We start from the raw sequence: 24,135 nt of genomic DNA, 5'->3' as shown, positions 1-24,135 counted from the left end.
GCAGAACCAAACATGCTATAAGTGCGGTGTTCAGGGCCATTGGTCTCGAATCTGCAAAGCATCAAAGCATGTTGTGGAAGCATATCGAAAGAAGAAGAAGGAGCAGCCAAAAGTACATCTCACCTTTGCAGTGGGGATGAAAGAGGACAAAGCAGACATAGCTGGAAGGGATGCATCTCACATGAAAATTGATGACGCTCTCGCATTGGCAGTAAAAGACCTCCCAGTGAAGGATGCGAAGGCCTCTACTTTGCACTCATCCACTGCCATAGAAGATACCATGAGGGATGAAGCGAAAAAGAAAGCTATTGAAGATGAAGTGGTCGGATATTTCACATACTCTATCTAGAATTAGAGTAATTAGCTATTTACTTAGTTGCTGAATTTAGGAAGATTGAATGAATAAATGTAAGCTCTAGAAGAGTAATCTTAGCTACAAATAATATTTTTTGATAGTTAATAAAGCATTTTAGTCTTGTTGCTACTTCCTTGCATGTGAATGATTGAATGTTTTATTTATAGAATATGTGTGGCGATCGTATGGAGGAAGTGTGTATTATGGATAGTGGAACCATAAACACCATCTTAAGAGAAAATGTGTATTTTTAGTCTATTAGAAATAGCTCTAGAAAGGTGATAACTGTCACTAGTAGTGATTTATTCATTGTAGATTCTGGAAGAGCTACAATCATAACTACCTATGGGAACTACATTGCACATTGAAGAAGTATTGTTTTACCCTGAATCTACAAAAAATCTCTTAAATTTAAAGATATTCGCGCTAACAGTTTCATGTAGAAATAGGTGAAAAAGATGGTAGGGAGTACCTACACATCACTAAACGTGATAGTGAAGTGAGAATACTAGAAAAACTTTCATCCATGATTGGTGGCTTGTACTACACTCGTATTAAAAGCACCTGAAGTGTTCACTACATTGAAGAGTGTGTTTCGTAGTGCAGAATTATTCTTCCTATGCCATGATAGATTAGGTCACCCTAGTCTTAGAATGATGAGAAACATAATTACAAACTCACAAGGTCATGGCATAAATGTGAAGAATTTCCCGAATCATGAAGATTTTGTATGCCCTGCATGTGCTACCAGAAAATTAATAAAAAGACTGTTTATCTTGAAGGCACAAGATCAAATCTCTGCATTCCTGGACCGAATCCAGGGGATATTTATAGTCCAATTCAATCTCTCTCTGGCCCATTTTGGTACTTTATGGTATTAATAGACGCATCATTGAAGTGGTCACGTGTATGTCTATTATCTACTCGCAATCACGCCCTTGCAAAGTTGATCTCGTAGATCATACAAATTAGGAATAATTTTCCAGATCATTGCGTGAAATCCATTAGAATGGACAACACTGGAGAATTTACTTCTAAAGCGTTCGATGATTATTACACTGGTATGAGAATTAAAGTTGAACATTCTATACCATACATCCACACTCAGAATGGACTAGCCAAAACACTGATAAAAAGAATAAAGTTTATTACTAAACCTTTATTGCAACACTGTAATTTGTTTGCTACATGTTGGGGACATGTAGTCTTACATACGACAACTCTTATTAATTATAAACCCTCCTCCTATAACATCCATTCACCTATGCAACTAGTGCAAGGGGTAATTCTGAAGATTTCTCATTTACGCAAATTTGGATGTATAGTTTTTGTGCTAATACCGTTGCCACAGTGAACTATTTTGGGATATTTGCGAAAAGTTAGAATATATGTCGGTTATGAGACTGCATTCATAATCCGATATTTAGAACCAACAACGGGAAATCTGCATACGGCTTGCTTCGCTGACTGCATTTTTGATGAAAATAATTTTCCATCATTAGGGGAAAAAAATATACCATTGGATGAAAAATGTCAGGAGATTATATGGCAGACTGAAGGAATTGTGGCACATGATCCTCGTACTAGTGAAGCAAATGATGAAGTATAGAAAATTATAGATTTGTAGAAATTAGCAAATGATCTGCCTGACCATTTTTGTGATTCAAAGAGCGTGACTAAGTCACATATACCTACACGTAATGCACCAGAGAGGGTGAAAGTACCAAAAGAAGGTACCCTCATCTTGTCCTAGAAGCTTCAAAAAATAATAAAAGTATAAGAAATTCAGTTCCTCAAGTCCCAAATAGCTGGAGACATCTGACGAAAGTGGGAAATGAGAACTTACCATAGCCAATCACAAAAATAACCCAATGAAAAAATAAGGGGAGCCTATTGAGACCTGACGATGGTATGAAACCTCAGGAAGTAGACATATCGGATTTAAATCTTCCCACATAGGAAGAAACCAACAAAAATGGCACGTTGAAATCGATATTGGTAAACTAAAAGAACTTGCTCCAACATTAAGAAATTATGAAGAGTAAGATGTAGAAGCACTGAAAATGATGTCCATGATGAAATATCAATAAACTATATGAATTCAAGGGAATCCTGAAATAGAGCAACCACAATAGTTGACACATACTTCACAAATAAAATTGCTACAGTTATAGATCATGACTATGAGCCTGCATTATTCACTGAATATAGAATGAGATCAGATTGGAAAGACTAACAGAAGGCAAAATAATAGCTGAACTGTTATTCCTGAACAAAAGAGAAGTTTTTGGGCCAGTATGCAGCACACCTCCCTACATCAAATCAGTAGGATACAAGTGGATTTTTGTTCGTAAGAGGAATTAAAGGAATAAAATTGTGAGATACAAAGCACGACTAGTGACATAAGGTTTCACTCAACGACCAAACATTTATTATGAAGAAATCTATTCCCCGGTGATGGTTTGCATGACCTTTAGATATCTAATCTCAATGTTAATCAATCTGAAGTTAAAAATGAAATTGATGGATGTTGTGACTGCATATGTTTATGAGAGCCTAGATTTGGATATTTACATGAAGGTACTTGAGGGAATACTATTGCTGAATTAGAATAGAGGAAATAGACAACTTTATAGTGTACAATTGAAGAAGTCGCTATATGTGTTAAAACAATAAGGTAGAATGTGGTACAATCGTTCAAGTGAATTTCTTGAAAAACAAGGCTACACGAATTGCATGGATTGTCCCTACGTATTCATAAGAAGGTGACAGAATGGATTTTGCATAATATTTGTATGTGTAGATGATATGAATATCATCTGTACAGAAGAAGAAATAGAGGAAGCAAGTTCATACTTGAAGTCTGAATTTCAAATGAAAGATTTGGGTAAAACCAAGTTTTGGTTGGACCTACAGCTAGAGCATATGGTAGATGAAATTTTTGTACATCAGTCAAACTATATTTAGAAGGTGTTAGAGCGGTTTGGTTGTGAAAAATCATTTCCCGCTAAAACTCCCATGGTCGGAAGATATTTGCAAGCAGATCAAGAGCCCTATAAAACTAGAGAAGAGGAGATAGAAGTATTGGGATCGGAATTCTCATATTTAAGTGTAATAGGTGTGCCGATGTATCTTGCTAATTGCACTAGACCAAATATATCGTTTGTAGTAAACCTACTAGCAGATACAGTGTAGAACCCACTAAAAAGCATTGGAAGGGCTTGAAAGATATTCTGCCCTACTTGCAAGATAGCAAAGATCTGGGTCTGTTCTACCAAAAGAATCAGGACCTAAGTCTGGTTGGATATGCAAATGTTAGGTATCTGTCAGACTTGCATATAGCAAAATCATAAACTGACTATGTTTTCCTATGTAGTGGAACTGCAATTTTCTGAAAATCGTCAAAATAAAGTCTTGTATCTACTTTGATGAACCACTCAAAAATAATAACTTTATATGAAGCCGCATAGGAATGCGCATGACTTAGAAGAGTGATCAATCATATCCAGCAGTCATGTGATTTGAACACTACTAATACCCCTACTATTATCTATAAAGATAATGCTGCATATGTTGCACAAGTGCAATTAGGATATGTAAAAATAACTTAACGAAGCATATCAACCCTAAGTTCTTTTATGTTCATGAATTGCATAAGATAAATGAAATAAAGGTAATGCATATCAAATCATGTAAAAGTCTTACAAATTTATTCATTAAGTCTCTCCCTGTATCTAGTTTTGAAAGATATGTTCATGGTATTGGGATGATGAGGCTTAGAGAATTGCACATTTTAGGAGGAGAATTTTCACATAATACCGATATAAAGAATTAAATCTTAGTCAAGAAGATTAAGTGTCCAAAGTTAATTATGAAGATTATATGAAATATTTCCCTTAGATGAATTTTTTTGAAATTTTTTTTATGTTAAGTTTTAATGAGACAATTCGTATGAACATGTCGTGAGCTAGGTACTCATTCTTCTAATTTTTTTCACTAGATTTTTAAGGAGTTTTGATGAGACATGTATTTCGCGAGAAGTGCTTAAATGAGAGTGTTAAGAAACCCGAAGTTTTATAACCGAATATGGGTCATCTTGATCTTTGAAAGATCTAATTATATCTCTTAAGATTTTTAGCATTATATATATAAGATACAACCTATCATTATAACATACAGATAAATAAAGAATAAAAAAAATTCCTCTGCTCTGGTATTTTCTTTTGTAATTATTTTCTTGAGAAATTTGTTAGACTAACAACAGTTTCTCAACACTTTGTTGCCTTTTGTTTCGGGATTCTGCTCTGGTAGCTGGCCTCTCCGTTTAGACCGAGGTGAAGTTTGTTGGGCACTGTGGATGAGATGGCTTTGTTTAAATGGAACGGACTGCCGCGACCAACTGACCCATTAACAGCAGCAAATTTTCAGGCATCAAACTAGAACGTGTAATTTGGAATGGTGGAAGAGGCAAAGTGTGGAGTTACTGACACATGGTTTCATGGAAAGGCGCTGAAGGACATTGTGCCACCAATCTACATAGTTACGCAAACAAATGCATAGCAGTGTCTTTCTGAGACTTGAGATGTTGCAACAGTTTGGTAGAGAGATAAGTGAGATAATTACCGATCTAATTGTTGTTTATGACATGCCTATCGTAAGCAGGGGTTTATAAATTCGACCAATCACCGGAATTCACTACCCAGCGAATTTCCGAATTCCACGAATATCGGAAATTTCGTTCAAAATTTGATGAGAATTTATTTAAAATTTGCTTGATCAAATTCATGAATAAGTGGAAAAATCCGGTCGAATTGATATTTGGTAACCGCTCGATTTGAACCGAAAACCAATCGAATTGTATAAAAAATCAACCGAATTTACCATATTTTCCGAATTGACTGCATTTGGAACGATTTTGTCAAAAACCGATCGAATTGACCGCTTTACTGAGCGCATTTTTTCGAATTTCATTGAAGTTCAAGAAAAATAAAAAATCAGAAAAAAAAAACAAATATGGCATGAGATTTGCTATATTTTATTTAATCATATCATCTACTCCATGCATATATCATACATTAGGGAAAAAATTTGTAAGAAATCAGGAAATTTTTTTGACATGACCTTTACTATATTTTGAATATTTCTAAGGAAACAAATAGATATTAATAGCAATACCACAATGACCATATAATTGCTTCATCGAATATATCCATACATTACATAATTAGCATATCAAATTAACAAATATGTCGAACTCGACTGATTCGCCAACTAACCACCCTACCAAGCTCCCAAGCGCGCATACCAACCGTATTATGCAAAAAAATCGCTCGGATTTAGGCGCTAACACGTCGAATTTCGTCGCAATGCGCTCACTTTTGCCCTAGCAAATCGCGAAAACTGTTGCAATGTGGTTGGTAACTGCCTTGTTCGGACCAAATTTTGTGCTTCCACCGCCGGATTCCCTCGGCTTCACGGTGGTTCTAGCCGAGCTCGTAGAGGTCCTGCGGATTTAGCTGTTGCCCGACGCGAGGGAAGATGATAAGGATCTCCTGCCCTTATCCCATAGAACTAGGCTAAAACGACATGTTTGCACTGTGTATTCGACCCGTTTTGATCTCTTTTTTTTTTTTTTGCCTTTTTTCAATCTACCAATGTTTGAGCACATATTTTCTGATACAAACGACATATTTTTTGAAATTGTTTTTCACAGATAATCTTAGAATTGTTTCTCGTCTTTTATAGATTTTTTATTTTCTTTTTCAAATCTGATTTGAGTTTTTTGAATTTAAATTCTAAACCGATCCACTCCTGAATTCAGTGCGGACCGAATTAGCCGGTTTTTGCAAATATCAACCGATTTTCAACTAATTTTAGAACCCTGATCGTAAGCCGTGTTTGCTTGGTTGAGGACCAAGACGAACCTGGTCATAATTCGCTCGATTCACAATAGGAAAGGTTTCAAAAGAAAACGGATCCAAAATCTTATACGGGGCGGATAGGAAGATGTTCACCATTGGTACTTCATATGACTGCATATACATAGTAGTTTACGACATGTCATGCCGTCACAGTGCTTGTCTTGTGACCATGACATGTTCCAGTAGATGCCGTATCGGTGAAGATTTAAATCTTCTATGGCACCCAACAAAAAGCAACGCACTAGTGCCTTGACTAACAGTAGGCTCGCACTGATGACAGATCATTGTTCAATACACAATTATACATTATTCGGAATACGAAGGATACCATATTTAGGAATTTTCAGAGGCGTCAAATTGGCATACGAGCAAGATTTCCAATCATGATAGGCGATGCCACAAGTTAGGAAAACCGATTACATATCTCACTTGTCTGCATTGCCAAATGATTCGGAGCTTTCACTCCCAGTTGGAGCATTCGCCGAAAGGTTCTGCGCTTCCAAAAGCTTCATCTGCCGCTCAGCATGCTCCCGCTCACACTGGCTAATGCCTATGATGATGTCAAGCATGGTTCCTGTGGTGCCAAAGAAGACCAGCGGAGCTAATGATTTCTTCTTTATGCCCACAGGAATAGCAATGAGAGCACCAGCAACTGAGAAGAACCAAGTTCCTAGAGCACTGCATGGATACAAAAACTTGTATCAGCACACCATTATTCCAAGTTATACTCTCTAAAGGAATGTAAAGTTTTTTTTCCCGTAGCCAAGCCTAAATTGCTTCTTCTATGTTGGTGCTTTGTCACAAAATAGAATATGAAAGTGAAGCAATTCATGATACGGTGTTCCTAATGCTTACTCACGATTCATTTAGCAGTTTCTATTGACAAAAATTCCTCAGTGAAATCTAGCATCATTTCTAAGTTGACAATGTTATGAGGCATACACAGAGCTGAGGTGTAGAAGACGGGACTATACAACAGTATAAGCAGATAGAATGCGAGAATTTCATATTATACTGGATAAACAGAGTTTAGAGGCAGGAACAAACAAATTAGAATAATAGGTCTAATTACCCAAGGCATTAAAAATAAATCGCACTAAAATTCAAACGGAAAAAAAAATCTGTGTTAATATTCTCTGTACACATCTGAAACCAGCTGCGCATGTCTAGCTAACAGAACTATGTTTGTTCTCTCTTTTACAGTCACATGCATTTTGCATTCAAAAAAGTTGTTCACTCGTTCTAAAATAGCAGTTATGTGCATCTATAGACTACAATATGATCTCCTTAAAGACAAATTCAAATGCCAACTGAAGGGAAGATCCAATGATATACTTCTTGGATCCTCTTTCTTCTGGAGATCACAATGATGAGCTTGTACAGATTGACCAGTTACAATGTGCTTGCTTGGTTTGCTTAATGTTCTTTGTCTTAGGGACTTGGCAGCTTCCAGTTGAGAGGCCGCCAACCTGGGCTTGAACCTAGCTGCTCGCAAGTCGTGTCAGTACCTCCCTAAATGGTTGGGTACTCTCCTCTTTTAAGAAAAAGCCACGGGGATGTCTTCTCCCCGTGGTCAAGTTTTTTTAGAGACTTGGTAGCAACTAAGTTTAGTTCAGTGTGGGATCAAAACTCAAGGTACTCATCAGTTGGTCCTATAATACCTCCACAGCCTTTGCTGCTGGGCATAGATTTCATGTCTTACAGCTTATAAGACCACAGCATAATGCCAGGTATAGTCTGAAACCTTAAAAACGCCAAACAAGTTATTTTATTTAATTTTTATTAAAAAACTTGACCAACCTAGGAGAAACTAGGTGACATTGTAAATAAGAAGAAATAGGCACTCAAATTCGCGTCAAAGAGGACTCAAACTTGGGTGGTCTAGGCGTACATCCACACTCTCAACCAACTAAGCTAGGCTCAATTCCTATTTAATTTTTATTATGGGGACGGTAAATCTAATATTCTAATTATTCACTCAGTGAATGTGTATGAGTCTACCCCATCAGGAGCACAAGAAGGGACAACAGTTAATATAGTTTCACGATAAGTTTACCTTGTCACTTGTTCATTATGCTTGCAGCAGTAAGCTTGTCAATTCATTGATAGATAGCTATGCGACAACAAGATCTCCACACAGTGAACACAGAGGAAGAAAACATAATACTGAACTTAAATATGTTGCAGTTTCAGGCTGAACTTGAGATAGACATGTCTTACCAATGATTTGCTGAATTTGCGCAACCTTAACTAAAGCTAGTTCCCCAAATCAAGCTGAGATCATATGTGCTCAAGCTGAATAAAATTGTACACAAATTGAAGCAAGGAAACCAGCATAAAAATGATCATCTCACACTGTGAGTAAACGTTTTAGCAGACTTTTACTATGTTAACTATCATGAATGTATCAGCAGTACGTCACACCTGTATGTATGTTGAAAAGTTAAAGAGTTCGCCAAATTCAGATTAGGGGAATAAAGTAACATTTGTACTGCTTTTGTAATCTAACTATAGTGTGCTAGTGGTCTGCCCAAGAATCCGAGCTATTTTTCTTTCAAAATATAAGCCATTGCAACTCAATAGTACCGTAAATTAAACATTTGTTCTTGAGATCATCTTTACGACCTGACTGGTGCACATTCCCATTCTCATATCAGCCTCAATTTCATTGTGAAGAAAGCTTCTCTTTCAGGAGCAAGCATTTTACCCTTCTGCAGCCTTTCTTTATTGCAAGACATTTACAATTGCTTTTATCTAACATACTCAGAGCAAAACCTTTTAAATTGCTTTTGATAAAATGGGGTCTTGTAATAGGGTAATAGACATCTTTTAAAACTTTTGTTACTAAGTCAGCATGCTAGCAACATTGAGTTTGTGTCATGACTCATGAGGTTCTAATGGTGATGCTGGAAGTAATGTAGGTGTGATCGAAAATATGTTGACCTTTGTAATGCTGTGATTTCTAACAGCTCGCATTTCCAATCGAGAATCGCAACACAGGATTTCACCCTGCCCATATTTCTAAAAAAAGCAGGATCTTGCAATACTATAATTCAAATTTTAGTTAGTCCACTGTGTTCCCTCACAAGGCACTTTTCAGCACGGAATAGCTTGCGCACAATGAGATCAAGGTCCACCAGGAAAATTTGCTGCAATTTTAGCGGTCACGCTAAAATCTATCTTTCCAGAGGCAAGGCCTCAAAGTTGCCGGCACGGTTTCCAGTCATACGGCACAGTGCAAAAGAGCGAATCCATCAATACAAGAAAGTTCTAAAAGCATATCAAACATTTCTAACAGGAGCCAAATATGGCGGTAGCACATAATGGCCCCGAATCAAAGTCACCGTCTCCATACCGATTAGCATCCTAATAAGCAAAAGTGCAAGACAGTCGATTATAAGCACAATGAAATTTGAAATCTCGAGGGTACAACTACTACCAGGCGGAGGAGGCAGTCACCTGTCACCAACAGGGGTTCCTAGTTTCGCGAGTCCAGGCCCCGAGAGGGAGGGATCTACACGCGGAGAAATAAAGAGAGAGGGGTCTCACTGACTTGGATACGGTGCAATCCTCCAGCTGCTTCTCGCCGCCGCCGACCCGCTCCATCGCTGCAACGTCCACGCCCGCTGAGAACTCGGGGTAACCCAAGAAAACGAGGGGGCGGGCTCTCCTAAAGGTATGGCTGCGGCGGCAACGGCAGGAGGCGACGACGGCGGAAGAGCAGGAAGACGCGGCTGCCGCCTGCGGCGACGGGATCGGAATGGGGTTGAGGTTTTCTTCTTTTTTGTTTTTTTTTAGAGGAAATGGTTTCAGGTGAGACGGAGTGCTGCCTATCAAGCCACATGTGAAGCCTAAGGATCTGTTTGTTTCAGTTAGAGATTTTAAAAAGTAACTTATAAAAATTAGATTGTGAAAAGCTGGATTATGAAAAGCTTTTAGATAGTAGATTAAAAAAATTTAATGAACAGTTTAGTAAAATGGACTTTCACAATCTATCAAAAGCTAAGGAAAACCAGCTATTCTCACAGTCCAATCAGCAGATTTTAAAAAGCTATAACCAAAAACTGCCTGTTTGTTTTAGCTTCAGATTATAAAAGCTGAAAGCCAGAATCCGAAGCTGAAACAAATAGGACCTAAAAGCCGAGCTTGAACTCGCGAGCCTCTAACTTTATTCAATAATTTATCTACTTATTACTTAAAAATAAGAATTTTTTAATGAATTTTGATCGTTAACTAACCTACTTAAACTGAACTCGAACGAGTTATGCTTCATTAGAGCCTAGCTCGAGTGAAAATAGCTAAATGGACCAGTCAGGTTGACTCAGATTCGGTCAGACATGGTTTGATAGATTCAGTTAGTGTAACGATTTGTGTCATGTCTCAGCTCACGGCGCGGTCCATCATGCATCATGCTGGGTCGGCTCAGGAATGATTTTGGCCTTGCAGTATGGTCGATCTGATGAGCACGACAGGCACGATTGAAAAAATAAAAAATAACTATAAAATTTTAAAAATATATAAAAAATAGATAAAAAAAAACTAGCTGCAAAATTGAAAAAATATAAAGAAAATACAAAATAGTCAGGGCCAGGCCAGATCGTGCCGTACTGGTCTACCGTGTCGCGCACTCGGTCTAGACACAGCTTATAATCTCGAGTAATGTCTGAATCATACCTATAATACTAAATCTCAAACCGATCTAATAAACACAACCCATTTGATCATCTCTAAACTCGAGCTGGTCTCCAAACTTGATCCGCAATTCAGATTGAGTTGTACATGAGTTGCCGACCAAGCCTCGCTGGAGCTCGGCCAGACAGCCCTAACGTTGCCTGGCTGCGCGGGCTCCATGTTGGCCTCAGTAGTCATCGGTAAGGCCCGTTTGGGCCTGCTCGAACTGGAGCCCATCTGCAGCTAACCACATCCAACGGCCCAGTCAAAGCCCATATCCCATGGCCTCCTTGTCCGGCCGCACCCTTGCTCGAAACCCTCGAGGCCTCGACTAAACCCTCGCTTGCTCTCCCATCACCTCCCTCCGACGGCCGGAAAGGGCAGACGCACACAACCACCTCTCTCCCCCCTCGCTCCCCCCGCCCGAGATGGACCCCAGCTTCCGGTTCGATTCGGACGGCTCCGACGACGCGGCGGCCGCCCCCGCTCGGGGCCGGCCGGCGCAGTCGCCGTGGGAATTCTCGTCCTACGCGGAGTCCGTGGCGGCGGAGCACGCGCGCAGCCGCACCACCTCCATCGACGAGAAGATCTCGCAGGCGCGACAGGGCCGACGCAAGCCCGTCCTCTCCGACAACTCCGAGGCCGACGAGAGCGGCAGCGGGGACGACAACGAGGATGATAGCGATGCGGAGGTGGAGGGAGAGAGCGGGGACGAGGAAGACGAGCTGGAGGAGAGCGAAGACGGGGAGGAGGAGGGGGTAGAGGGGAGCGGCGATGAGGAGGAGGTGGTGGGCGAGGGCGAGGCAGAGGCGGAGGACGAGGGTGACGTGGAGGAGGAAGCAGGTGAGCAGGGAGAAGAGGATGGGGATGAAGAGGAGGATGCCCAAGAGGTGAGCTTCGCGCAGTTTCATTCCCTACCTCGTTCTGTTCAGTAAAGTTCGGCTGCTGATGGTGTTCTATGCAATTCATTAGGACGTCAAACCGTCAGTGCAATTTAGGAGTTAATCATAATTGTTGTCAATGTCCATTTCATTTGTGCTCTTTTTAGAGTCGTTAAATACTTCCCAACTGGTAATGACAGGAAGGTGATAACGCCGAGCAGAATGGCACTAGTGGCACTTTGGATCCTTCTAATTTTTTTGCTTCGTCGGAGGGAGCATCGTTCCATGCAAATTCGTTCCTTGAGCTGAACTTGTCTCGCCCACTAGTTCGAGCTTGCGAAGCACTTGGCTACCGAAAGCCAACTCCAATTCAGGTTTGCACTGGCATCTCTTTATTAGATCATGAATAATAAATAATGGCATCACCCCCTTCCTTGAGAATTTCAGATTCTCTTAATCTGAAAAGCCTGTATGGTTGTTCTCCAAACGCAAAATTCACATATAAAGAACTTGGTAAAATTCTTGAAAGATGCTTTGTCCATATCCCTTACGCTGGCATCCTGTTTGGTTAGGGTAGTTGGTGGGAGAGAATGGAAATATAGGGGGTGGAGGTTTCTCTTGCTTTTTTAGTGCCTTAGTAGGCATGAGAATTTAGATGGGACGGGCCATGAAAATCTGAGTGTCAATTCCCACCAAACCCATGGAGAGGAGGCAATCAGAAGGGAATGCTTTCTAATGGTAGATGAATACATCTCATCCCTATGATTTACGTTAGCATGTATTGTGAAATGCAAATCAATTCCCTATAGTTTTCCACAGTTTCGGACTTTCAGTGAAATATGGTATTGGGATTTGGACTAAAATGCACTTTCCCATGCCCACCCACCACAATGCCCATTTCCCCTTACAATTATTGCCAAACATACCATGGAAGTTTGTAAGTAAACTTTTTGCTGCATAAGATTCAAACTGTAGGTGCGTATATCTAAATTTCTTGAGAATACATGAATGGTAAATTTAACTATTTGAAAACCTCAATAGAAAGGTCATTTTGGTGGGAAAAGGCGAATAAATATGGAAATTCAGTATGGAATACAACTGGTTTTGCACTCCCCTACCGGCTGGTGCTAGGAATTCGCTGAATAACTACTCCAAACAATAGCAGTTTCTGTTCAATGTTCATTTTGCCTTACCAGCTTAGATTAGAATAACTGATATAGCAGTCCTTTGAACTTCTATAATGGATTATCAAAGTTGTTTAAACTCTAAAGAAATCTAGGATGTAGTCTATGAGTTCAAGCATCTTCATATTGTATTGTTTGTTTGTTAAACGCTCTAAGCTTTGTCTTGATGGTTAGGTGATATAACTATCTTGAGTGCCTTAAATGATCACAAATTATTTACAGACTAGCTGTACCTGTATTGACAACTTCACTGAGAAGTGTAACACTGTAATGGGATATATTAAATGATAGGATCGTGCTTGGTTGCTAAGCTAAGAGTAGGTCTGTAACTGCTAATTTGTTTGTGTGCGTTGGCAGTTTGGGACAAACTTAGCGAAATTTTATTTTTTGTTTAGAGTCTCTATAGATTATTTTTTGCTTCATGCATGATTGGTAAACAAAATATTCTCCGTTTCTGGTTAAGAAACACTTTTATCAGCACTTAGTAAAATACAATAGTTATCTACACTTGTTTGATCAATTCCCTCCATATTTCAGGCTGCTTGCATACCTTTGGCATTAACTGGACGGGACATATGTGGTAGTGCTATTACAGGATCTGGGAAGGTATCTCTAATGAACACAAATATTCCTTTTGGAGCATTTTGAGGTAGTATATATTTGTATAGTTTTGACTAATCTCTTTATCTTAGACAGCTGCTTTCTCTTTGCCTGTGCTGGAACGTCTACTTTTCCGCCCGAAACGCGTACCTGCAATTAGGGTGCTTATTCTTACTCCAACAAGAGAGTTGGCTGCTCAGTAAGTTCTATATACGTGCAATTTTTGTATCGTTATTTCATCATACATGCTTGAAATAACAATGGTGTTTATCAACTAATTACCTTATTGTTCTGGTGATGTGTTGAAACTACAGTTGCAAGGTCCATTTATTTTCTTTAATTGTTTATCAACAAATACCATTTTGTTTTCTTTTTTTTATTCTCTTTTTTTGTTGTATCTTGTTGGGTTTCATCGCTAGTCTACGCCAACTTGTTTGGGACTAAATGTTGTTGTTGTTTATAAACTAATTACCTATGTTCTGTTATGTGTTTTAATCTGTATTTCCTGAGCTGTAATTTAGGGATATCAATGCTGGATATTTTTTGGTTGTACTTTGATCATCTCTTAAGTTTTACCCTTTCAATTCTTTTCTCTTGAAACTTAGATTCAAACTTAGATTCCCCTGCTCTAGTTCAAATTTCCACAGGGCGTACAGAAAATTTGATTAATTCTAAATTCCTAACAAGTACTCATTTTAGTACTCATCAATATCAGTGTTAAATTGTTGATAAGTCGAATGCCAATTACTGCTTACAATTCATACCCCTATGTATGCAGGGTTCATAGTATGATCGAGAAGTTAGCTCAGTTTACTGATATCCGATGTTGTCTCATTGTTGGAGGACTTTCAACTAAGGTATTCTTGTTTGCATTTTGTTTTTCAGGTAGTTGATGTTTTTCCAAGATTTAGTTTGTCCCCTTTGTGGTAGATATTCTTGTGCAGAACACAACCTTTTGTTGTAAGGATTAGGAAGTACATGCTTCAGTTCAACTTAGCAATACTGCATGTTAACTTGTTAGCTAGCTGGGTTTCCATCTATATTCTATTTGTTTGCCTGTTATACATTGACTGGTTCTGTGTGTACACATGATAGAGATCTGACCTGACCTACTACTATGGTAATAGGGCAGGGTCACGTTGGACTAAGAGAACAAGGAAAAATGATAGAGATCTGTTGTTGCCCTTTTTTTTTGCCATCATGCAAACTATGATTCCTTTATAGTGTGACATGTCATTGAAATACAACTACTTCATAGGGAACTGACTAGTTTGATGTCCGATCTGTCTTTTTCAACACTTTTTTCTAATGTACTGAACCTGTCATCTTTTCTATTGATATAAACATCATTTCTTGAATTTAAAAACTACTATTGTGCACCTTTGTGGTAATGTTCGTCACTGTTTGCATGCTTCTATCATTGTCATCCACTGGTTTATGGTGAAAAGTTGCCCAACATTTTTATGTCACTATCTTGCTGATGAATGCTACACAGGTACAAGAGGTAGCTTTAAGGTCAATGCCTGACATCGTTGTAGCGACTCCTGGGCGCATAATTGATCATTTACGTAATTCTCTTTCTGTTGGGCTTGAAGATCTAGCTGTTGTGATCCTTGATGAGGCTGATCGTTTGCTAGAACTTGGTTTCAGTGCTGAAATTCAAGAATTGGTAACCGCAGAACTCTTGTCTGCTAATTTCTTGTTTTTCACTTATGTGGTAATATTCGTCGTTGAAAAAAATACTGGAAATTGGACAACGAGTCCTAATTTTTGCTTTTGATTTGAATAACTGCAATGTTCCAAAATACTCCTGTGTCTAATGCACTTTTATTTAATAATCAATGCAGATTCGCATGTGTCCTAAAAGAAGGCAGACAATGCTTTTCTCTGCTACGATGACGGAAGAAATTGACGAACTTGTAACGCTTTCATTAAACAAGCCAGTCCGTCTTGAAGCCGATCCTTCTCTGAAGCGGCCTGCAACATTGACTGAAGAGTAGGCTCATTCTTCTCTCGTCATCGTCCCCTTTATTTTACAGTAGCACCAAACAGAATTGTCATTTGATTTATGGCTTACTTCTTGCGAGTCTCAGCGTCTTCATCTGCTCGATGTTTGTATTTTATTGTCAGATCTATATAAATTGTATTATAGTATCATTTATACTCCCAATTTTATACAGGGTTGTTAGAGTACGGCGAGCACGTGAAGCAAATCAAGAAGCTGTTCTACTTGCACTGTGTTTGAAGACTTTCAAGCAAAATGTAATCATTTTTAGGTTTGTATTCTGGATACTTGTCATTTTTTATATTTCTGCAGTTTGAGGGCCCCTTTACAGGTAGTCCAATGGAGTATAACTGGCTTACTCCTTATTGTGCTAACCAGGGATATGATAAAGATGAACTAGTGCCTAGTGTAGTGGTTGAAAAGATGATCTGGGAACACAGTATATTTATTCTTGCAATGTTCTCAAAGTTAACCAAGAGATTTGGTGGATGTGCATGTAATCACAATTCTGTTTTTTCCCGAATAATTTGTACACAACACGTTAGTTCAGACACCTTTGTGCTATGGTGTTTGTGCTACTCGTAATTGTATACTCCCTCGGTTTCACTATGTTTGTCCATGGCCTTGGGAGAAAACATTTCAAAATGTTTGTCCATTGAGGAAATCGAGAGTATAGTTATTGCAATATTTCCAGTTTTATACTCTACCCCTAATTAAATGCTTTGAAAGAGAAAAAAATGGTTGTATCATGTCATTTAATAGGGATATGGATGGTCATTTTACATTGACTTTTTCTTGGAACTATTGCTTCCTTGGTTACTGCGCCCGGTGGGCTATGGACAAACATAATGAAACGGAGGGAGTATTACACTTCGATTGTTCGGATAGATGTTTAGTGATATTTGATCATATATTTTACTACTTTTGTTATCGTATTGATATTTCGTGTCTTGACCCCTTGCAGTGGAACAAAGCAATCTGCACACAGGTTAAAAATAATATTTGGTCTCTCTGGCATGAAAGCTGCTGAACTTCATGGCAACCTTACACAGGCCCAGAGGCTTGAGGTAGGTTTCCCTTCCTTTTTCCTTTGTGTATGATGTTAACTGTTTGCTATAAAATTACCTCCTGGGTGTTCACTGAAAGCTGCAAGCAGCACTGTTGTAGTGCTCCAGCTTCTTGGTCGCGTATAAAATCTCTGATGCTAGACAACAGCTTACATGCCATTTACTATCTTATTTAATTGGTTTCACATCTCAGCTTATCAAATAGTGTAAATGATAAGCATACTGTTTGGTGGGAGCATAAGCTTAAAACCTAGCTCAGAATTTGGTGTTCAGCTAGCTTTGTTGGCTTCATGTAGGCAACTAGGTAGTGGAAAAGCGCTCCACAACTGACTCGACTCCCTCACACCACACTGATAGGTATAAGATGCTGACTGTAAAACGTTAATACTCTGTTTCCCCAACAAACAATTGCTAAAATTGATTGCTGTCCATCTTGTTCTGACCAAACATTTTGGGATTACAACACTTCATCTTCACTTCTAATGGTCCTAAACAGATAGGAAAATCTAAGCTACAAATGGTTGAATTTGGAAGATCTAGATTACATGTTAAATGCAACAATGCATATGTGCCCAAATTCTTTGGTAGTTTATTAGTATTTAAATTGCATTCTGTAAGTCCGACCTTTTCTGTTCAGTGAATTAATTGTTATACATCTTCACCAATTTGATAGAAAATTTCATTGTTCGATAGGCTTTGGAACTTTTCAAAAAGCAAGAAGTGGACTTTCTGATTGCAACTGATGTTGCTGCTCGTGTAAGTGACTTTGTGTATCTGTTATTTTGTTTTTCCAGATTTTGAATATTAATCTCACATCTTCATTCTATTTTACTTGTAGGGGATTGATATTGTTGGTGTTCGGACTGTAATAAATTTTGCTTGCCCACGTGATGTAAAAAAGTAAGCACTAAATATGCGAAGACAGTTTTGCAATCAAACTCGTTCTGCTGCTGGAAGCTTCACATACTAGAACAAAGTTAGGATGTCAATATGATTATTGAGTAGTTGTACGGCTGTAGCTCTGCAATTCATTCTTCTCTGACAGACACCGCATCCTTTATTTGCAGTTATTAGAGTTCAGTGCTGGAACTTCCCTATGTCGTGCATTGCCAATAAATATCATTGAAAATTCCAGCGGCAAATCTGTTAAATTCAATTATCAGAATTTCAATAAGCAAAATTTACAATCATTTCATTAATTTATGTTTTTTTATACTGATGGAAGTTATTTTACATATATTACTGAATGCTGTACTCATGATTAATAAGAGAGAGTTGCTCATTCATTTTAATCCGGGATCTTGCAATATGGTGGAAGAAGATTTCTCATTCAAATTCCAAGTATATTGTTTATGTTTTTGCAGCTATCTTCATCGTGTTGGCCGCACAGCGCGTGCAGGCAGAGAAGGATATGCTGTGACATTTGTCACCGATGATGATAGATCCCTTCTGAAAGCAATTGTAAGTAAATTGTTCTAATTCTTTGGCATAATTGTGTTTACGGAAATATTGAAATTCTATTAATAATATCGTTTAAGTAACCATCTTATTACTAGAAGTGCAACTTTCCAGCCTTTGCTTGAGAGCCACAGTTTATAGTTGACTTCTAATTTCCTTGATCCTAAATTTAATGAAAAAATAATGAATGGGGATCTTTATATATTGGTGTTTTCATGATGATGCAATTGATAGGTACTTGTTATGATATGTGGAAATGTACCATGGGGGCCACAGGAATGCTGGGTCTGTGAATCACATCGCTTTTAGAAATTTCTTTGCTAATTTGATAACTAGAATTGAACACATCTACTAATGTATGCAACGATTCTGACTGCAGAGCTTGAGACATGCTATTTTTTATTCATGGTTTTATCTGAAATACCTTTCAGGCGAAGAAAGCTGGGTCGCAGCTGAAAAGCCGCATTGTTGCAGAGAAACCTGTGGTTGAGTGTGCAAGACTTATTGAAGAATTGGAAAATCAAATTTCTACAATCATTCAAGAAGAAAGGTTAGCTTCTAGCCGTTTCGTGGTAGACTTTTGTTCGAACTATGTGAATAATTTACATCCTTCGAATTTTAGGGAGGAAAGAGCTATACGGAAAGCTGAAATGGAAGTCACAAAGGTTAATCTTCTAAAAGTCCCATTTTATTCTCAACAAATAACAAAGTCTTTTTTTTGTTGCCTTAAAATGCCAATTGGTTTATCAGAAATCAGTTTAAACATTCTGGATGGCTATATATATTTACACCTTTCTTTGCCATTACATATTTGAATCTATCAGGCAGAAAATATGATAGCTCATAAGGAAGAGATATATTCACGTCCAAAGCGAACCTGGTTTGCTACTGCAAGGGAAAAGATGCTTTTGGCAAAGGCTACTAAAGTAAGTTCATCCTAAATTTTTTATGTGCTATATATTTATCCCTTTTTTGGCGAGGTGTAATGCATTTATCTGACGCCAATTGCATTTACAGTATCTTAAACAGCACGTGTTATTCTTGTGTATATGTATTATATGCATGATATTTGATGTCCATAATACTTTTGGTTAACTGGTTATTCCTATATGGATGGCAATAGCTGTTATGCTTCTTGCAGAGAGTTGGGAACTAAAGAATGGTTTAGTTTTATACATGTGCCCATCTCTGAGTGTTGATTTTGTCTAAAAAAAAGATAATTATCCATTTGATTCGACCACAAAAAGAATACATGCAAAAAAAGGATAAATAGTGCAAAAAGCAAACCATTTTGGAAAGTGATGTCATGTCTCGCCTGCTGTCAAGGATGATGAAGTGCCCTCAGATAATTCACTGTGCACACATTTATCACGTACAGTGTTCCCATGCTCATGATGTGCCAATAGACCAAGACCAAATAAATTTTTGCAGAAACATTTACCTTAAAAGTATCCCTCATCTATGTTTAATATTTTCTTAGGACCAAATCATTTCCCTAATTGGAGCTGACATTCTTTCTTCATCGTTAATTTAAACATGTCTGGCCAATCTTAATACATATTAGTACCATCAGTAATATGAATTTCTGACTTTATTCTTTTATCAAGGAATCCTTGGACCAAGGTAAGAATAGCTCTGGAGTTATTAGTGCTCAGCTAGCTGAAGACCTTCGGCTGAAGGAGAAAAAGAGAAGAGAGCATGAGGTGTGCTTATGAAAGTGATATTTGAGTGATTTGTTAATAGGCAAGAGAATTTTTTTTTGATGTTTTTTGCTTATCTGTTACACAGAAAAATCTACCTAGGAAGAAACGCCGAAGATTAGAGGCACAACGGGAGATGTTAGAGGATGAGGACGAAGATGATGAAGAAACAAAGGTAGGTTGAGTTCTTTCAGTTATTTTGTCTCTGTAGTTCATGAGAGTTATTTCCAGCCTGTGGGAATCCACTGCAAGTGATGAATGAGGTGAAACTAACTGAAGAGTTAACTAGATAGAGGTCATGCTATGAATATCTTTTGTATATATAGACACAAAAACTAAGTGAAGAAGGCAGTAGTATTTAGAGCCAGTGCAGCTGCTGTGCTGTGGTACTCTGTTTCGGAGTCTAGTTATTTCAATCTGTACTAATTCCCGTTTTCATAAATAATGGAGTATTATTTGTTTATGGTGATTTTAGTTTTTTCTTGGTATCCTTTAATTTTGGTTGGCATGCCATGGATAATTTTAACTTAGATTGCTGCAAAAGAAATATGTCAAGGTAGCAACGCTTGTCCTGATTGATTAAAGTAATGACCTTTCATTTGCCTTTTGGTAACTCAAATATTTCTGTTGGATTGCGTTTGATTTGAACTTAAGGGAACTCATAACCTTTTTTGAGTTGCAACGATTTCAATGGTATAATGTGAATGTCTTGAACTATAATTTAAAATAAGAATATTAAAATCCTTTTTTGAGTTGCATGGATTTGAATGATATAATGTGAATATGGATTGGCATTTCTGTTCAATTTGTGCTTTTGCATAAACCTAATACTACATTATCGATAATCAGAAGACTGAGGTCTTGTAGTGTCATCTGTGTACAAAAGTTGGTTCTATAAGAAATAGGTATCTTAATCAGAATGGAAATTCTGTTCAGAAACTTTACTTTGGTAGGCACATTGTAGAGGTAGATTTATCACCAGGAAGCACATCTTGGTTATCTCAGAACTTGAAATTAGATTTCTTAGAGGGCTTCATTTTATATGCTCTAGATTCATGCGAATTTTTTTGTGCTGGTACTTATGGTTGACTTCCTACATATGTAACATAGTAGTAACTGAGCCGTATTCAGTACTAACTTGGAGATTCTCCTACAGAAGAATGAAGAAGGGAAGAAAGCAAAGACAGGTCAGTCTCTAGTAGATGTGGCTTACCGTAGGGCAAAATCAATGAAGGCCAGTAAAAGGGGTTCTGGTGCGGGCAAAGGGAAGATTGATAAGAAGGTGAGACAACATTCTGAAAAGGCCCCGACTAGGCAGGAGGAGATGCACGAACTGTTCCAGAATGATATGAGTGAATCGAAACAGGGGCAGCCCTTGAAGAAAAATAACAGTTTTGCACGCAAGAAATCAAAGAATGCTTTTAAGAGCAAATCAAGGTATGTAATGATGTTTTAGTTGACTTGCATTGCCATTGAATTGAAAAAGAAAATGGTATAAAATTACCTGATTTAGCGCTTCCGATTATATAAAGCAGCGTAGCTTTTTTTTCTTTCTCCAGTGATGCAAACTACTAGGCGATCCTGCATTTCTAAATGAGGGCTCTATTTTTCTTTTGGCAGGTACAAGCGCCGAAAGTAGTAGACACGCCATCTTTTGCCAACAGTGACGACATATTACATTACCAGCTGTCGTGCCTTTTACCCTGCGTTTGTTAGCTGTAAAATTATTCTCATATCATGTATTGACACATGATCACATTTCAAATATTTAGTGACCTCCGAAAATTTTCCACACTTATCATGGACTGTCAACAATCTCTTACTTAGATCCGACTTGCCCGACTCTGTTGGGGTGTGATTTCCTCTTGTAATAGTCTATCAACTATTCAGCTTCTTCTGTATGTTCCTGCTCCTACGTGTAGTATTGCAACTTTGCAGTCGCTGTCGCCTGTTGCATTGCAAGCTTTTCCAGTGTGCATGCAGCTGGAGGTTCCTTGGCTAGAAGGCAAATTCACCATTCCAGCTTTCCTCGTGGTGTACGGTCCTATACGCGCCTTTTGCTTTATTCGTCTCTGCGTATCTTTTGCTGCTCCCGGGATCTCCTCTCCTTTGCCAAAACCTGCATGCATCCCCATCTGCGTCACTTCATTTGCTGCATTGCGTCAGCTGCAAGCCTGCAATTACTCACTTTGCCTGCAGCCAACTGCCATTTGCCACCATCATCGCCAAGCAGTGCAACCATGAGAACAAATGCTGTTGTTCTACATATACATCGTCACAGTGCAGCTCATGCAGAACAAATGAACTCTCGAATGGCATCCCACCGGAGCATCGAGGAGAGCGCGTGGGTGGCGGACGTCGAGAAGGCGGTGGCGGACGGCGGTGCGTCGGCGGAGGAGTCCGCGCGGTGGCGTCGCCACTCCATCTACCGCGTGCCAGCATGCGTCAAGGACCTGAACCGGAAGGCGTACCAGCCGCAGGTGGTGTCCCTGGGCCCGTTCCACCACGGTGAGCCCCACCTGCGTCCCATGGACGCGCACAAGCGACGGTCGCTCGTGCACTTCCTCCGCCGCGCGCGCAGGCCGCTGGCGGAGTTCGCGGCCGCGGTCGGGGACACGGACGTGGCCGAGCGGCTGGAGGGCGCTTACCAGGGGCTCGGCGGCGAGTGGCGCGGCGGGGAGAGGTTCCTGGAGATGATGGTGACGGACGGGTGCTTCCTGCTGGAGGTGATGCGGACGGCGTCCGGGTGGGAGGTGAATGACTACACGCCCGACGACCCCGTCTTCAGCGCCCACGGCCTGCTGTACACGGTGCCCTACATCCGACGCGACATGCTCATGCTCGAGAACCAGCTGCCGCTGCTCGTCCTCGACCGCCTCGTCGCCGTCGAGAGCGGCAAGGACGGGGTACGTACGCAGCGAGTGCATAACAATCTTGATTCACCGTTCATGCATTCATGATCGACAAGCCTGGCCAGATTTGTTCTAGAAACTTTCGATTAGCTAGGTTGAAGATCCGTACGAACCTCCAAAGTGCAGTCAAATGGTTCTTTATACATGCATGCATGCTTTAAGCCTTAAGGACCTTTGGGATCTTTTGCTCTTTGCCTCTATTCTATTTTGTGATTTAGTTTTGTCATGCATGTGCCAAAAGTGAAAGCATTCAAAGCAAGTGCACTAATCACATTGTTGTCGCGCAGAACGAGGAGTTGATCAACCGGATGGTGCTGAGGTTCCTGTCCCCGACGGCGTGGCCGCTGGCGACCGGTGTCGGGCTGGCGCTCCACCCGCTGGACGTCCTCCGTCGCAGCCTCCTCTACGGCCCGACGCCAGGCCCGCGGACACCGCCGGAGTCGTCGGCCCCGCCGGACGACAACATCCGGTCGGCGGAGGAGCTCTACGAGGCGGGCGTTCGGTTCAAGCGCAGCCAGACGAGCAACCTCTTGGACATCCGCTTCCGCAACGGCACGCTCTACCTCCCGCCCATCGCCGTCGACGACACCACCGAGTACATGCTCCTCAACCTGATGGCGTTCGAGAGGCTGCACGCCGGCGCGGGCAACGACGTCACGGCCTACGTCTTCTTCATGGACAACATGGTGGACTCGGCGCGGGACGTGGCGCTGCTGACGTTCCGGAGGATCGTGCAGAACACGGTGGGCAGCGACAAGGCGGTGGCGAAGCTGTTCAATGGGCTGTCGAGGGACGTGGTGCTGGACCAGCAGAGCGCGCTGGACGACGTGCACCGGGAGGTGAACGCCTACTGCCGGAAGCGCTGGAACCGGTGGCGCGCCAACCTGGTGAACACATACTTCCGGAGCCCTTGGTCGTTCCTCTCTGTCGCCGCTGCCGTCTTCCTCCTCGCCATGACCGTCATGCAGACCGTCTACACCGTCCTTCAGTACTACGGCGACAATAGCTAGCCTGTCTAACACTCCAGCTCTTGTTATATGAGTTATGCATCTCTAGTTCTCAGATCCATGAATTTCTATTTGATCTATCCATTAGTGCCTTCAATTTGCAATACAGCTTGTACATTCTATCTTACATTTGATTGGCAATAACAAGATTACAGTAAACAAATGCGTCACCAGACAATTTTTAGAGGAATGACAATTTCATTTTTACAACGGATTATACATACGAACGAAGCAAAGACAAGTTTATTCAAAACTAATCTCTACTCTTGACCCACAGGCCAAGCCTAGCCGGCCAGTCCAAACATCATCTTTATTCCAAACTTCACCCAAACCTTAATGGTCCAGTCTCAGTCAGATGCCGACCAGTCGATGAC

The 24,135-nt window shown here is 40.0% G+C and overlaps 3 protein-coding genes across 3 annotated transcripts; 2 read left to right on the top strand and 1 right to left on the bottom strand.

The window, feature by feature from the left end:
- Nucleotides 1–6,525: 6,525 nt before the first annotated feature.
- LOC133906500 (uncharacterized) lies at nucleotides 6,526–10,101 on the bottom strand. The gene is made up of 2 exons (XM_062348423.1): nucleotides 9,830–10,101; nucleotides 6,526–6,954 (listed from the first exon to the last, which is right to left on the bottom strand). Exons 1-2 carry the CDS (start codon nucleotides 9,880–9,882, stop codon nucleotides 6,702–6,704), a joined length of 306 nt encoding a protein of 101 aa, XP_062204407.1. The 5' UTR covers nucleotides 9,883–10,101; the 3' UTR covers nucleotides 6,526–6,701.
- Nucleotides 10,102–11,266: 1,165 nt separating this feature from the next.
- Nucleotides 11,267–21,782, top strand: LOC133906158 (DEAD-box ATP-dependent RNA helicase 28-like). Its single transcript, XM_062347962.1, has 19 exons — nucleotides 11,267–11,837; nucleotides 12,029–12,202; nucleotides 13,550–13,618; nucleotides 13,705–13,811; nucleotides 14,391–14,469; nucleotides 15,108–15,281; nucleotides 15,460–15,608; nucleotides 15,793–15,888; nucleotides 16,582–16,684; nucleotides 17,378–17,440; nucleotides 17,523–17,584; nucleotides 18,049–18,145; nucleotides 18,574–18,692; nucleotides 18,765–18,807; nucleotides 18,967–19,068; nucleotides 19,750–19,845; nucleotides 19,931–20,017; nucleotides 20,999–21,279; nucleotides 21,463–21,782. The coding sequence occupies exons 1-19, from the start codon at nucleotides 11,376–11,378 to the stop codon at nucleotides 21,479–21,481; spliced, it is 2,382 nt and encodes a 793-aa protein (XP_062203946.1). The 5' UTR covers nucleotides 11,267–11,375; the 3' UTR covers nucleotides 21,482–21,782.
- A 105-nt stretch (nucleotides 21,783–21,887) lies between these two features.
- On the top strand, nucleotides 21,888–23,837 carry LOC133906159 (UPF0481 protein At3g47200-like). The gene is made up of 2 exons (XM_062347963.1): nucleotides 21,888–22,748; nucleotides 23,042–23,837. The coding sequence occupies exons 1-2, from the start codon at nucleotides 21,966–21,968 to the stop codon at nucleotides 23,762–23,764; spliced, it is 1,506 nt and encodes a 501-aa protein (XP_062203947.1). The 5' UTR covers nucleotides 21,888–21,965; the 3' UTR covers nucleotides 23,765–23,837.
- The last annotated feature ends 298 nt before the right edge of the window (nucleotides 23,838–24,135 follow it).

The sequence above is a fragment of the Phragmites australis genome, chromosome 23, assembly GCF_958298935.1.
Source record: "Phragmites australis chromosome 23, lpPhrAust1.1, whole genome shotgun sequence".
Taxonomy (NCBI): domain Eukaryota; kingdom Viridiplantae; phylum Streptophyta; class Magnoliopsida; order Poales; family Poaceae; genus Phragmites; species Phragmites australis.
This window is presented reverse-complemented; position numbering and strand designations above follow the sequence as displayed.

Excerpts from the sequence above, each read along its gene's own strand:
- LOC133906500 (XM_062348423.1), bottom strand. The coding sequence starts at position 9,882 with ATGGAGCGGGTCGGCGGCGGCGAGAAGCAGCTGGAGGATTGCACCGTA. Across the intron at positions 6,955-9,829 it reads GAGGATTGCACCGTATCCAA|TGCTCTAGGAACTTGGTTCT; the intron begins GTCAGTGAGACC and ends GTATCCATGCAG.
- LOC133906158 (XM_062347962.1), top strand. The coding sequence starts at position 11,376 with ATGGACCCCAGCTTCCGGTTCGATTCGGACGGCTCCGACGACGCGGCG. Across the intron at positions 18,693-18,764 it reads ACAATCATTCAAGAAGAAAG|GGAGGAAAGAGCTATACGGA; the intron begins GTTAGCTTCTAG and ends TTCGAATTTTAG. Across the intron at positions 20,018-20,998 it reads AAGATGATGAAGAAACAAAG|AAGAATGAAGAAGGGAAGAA; the intron begins GTAGGTTGAGTT and ends ATTCTCCTACAG.
- LOC133906159 (XM_062347963.1), top strand. The coding sequence starts at position 21,966 with ATGCATCCCCATCTGCGTCACTTCATTTGCTGCATTGCGTCAGCTGCA. Across the intron at positions 22,749-23,041 it reads TCGAGAGCGGCAAGGACGGG|AACGAGGAGTTGATCAACCG; the intron begins GTACGTACGCAG and ends GTTGTCGCGCAG.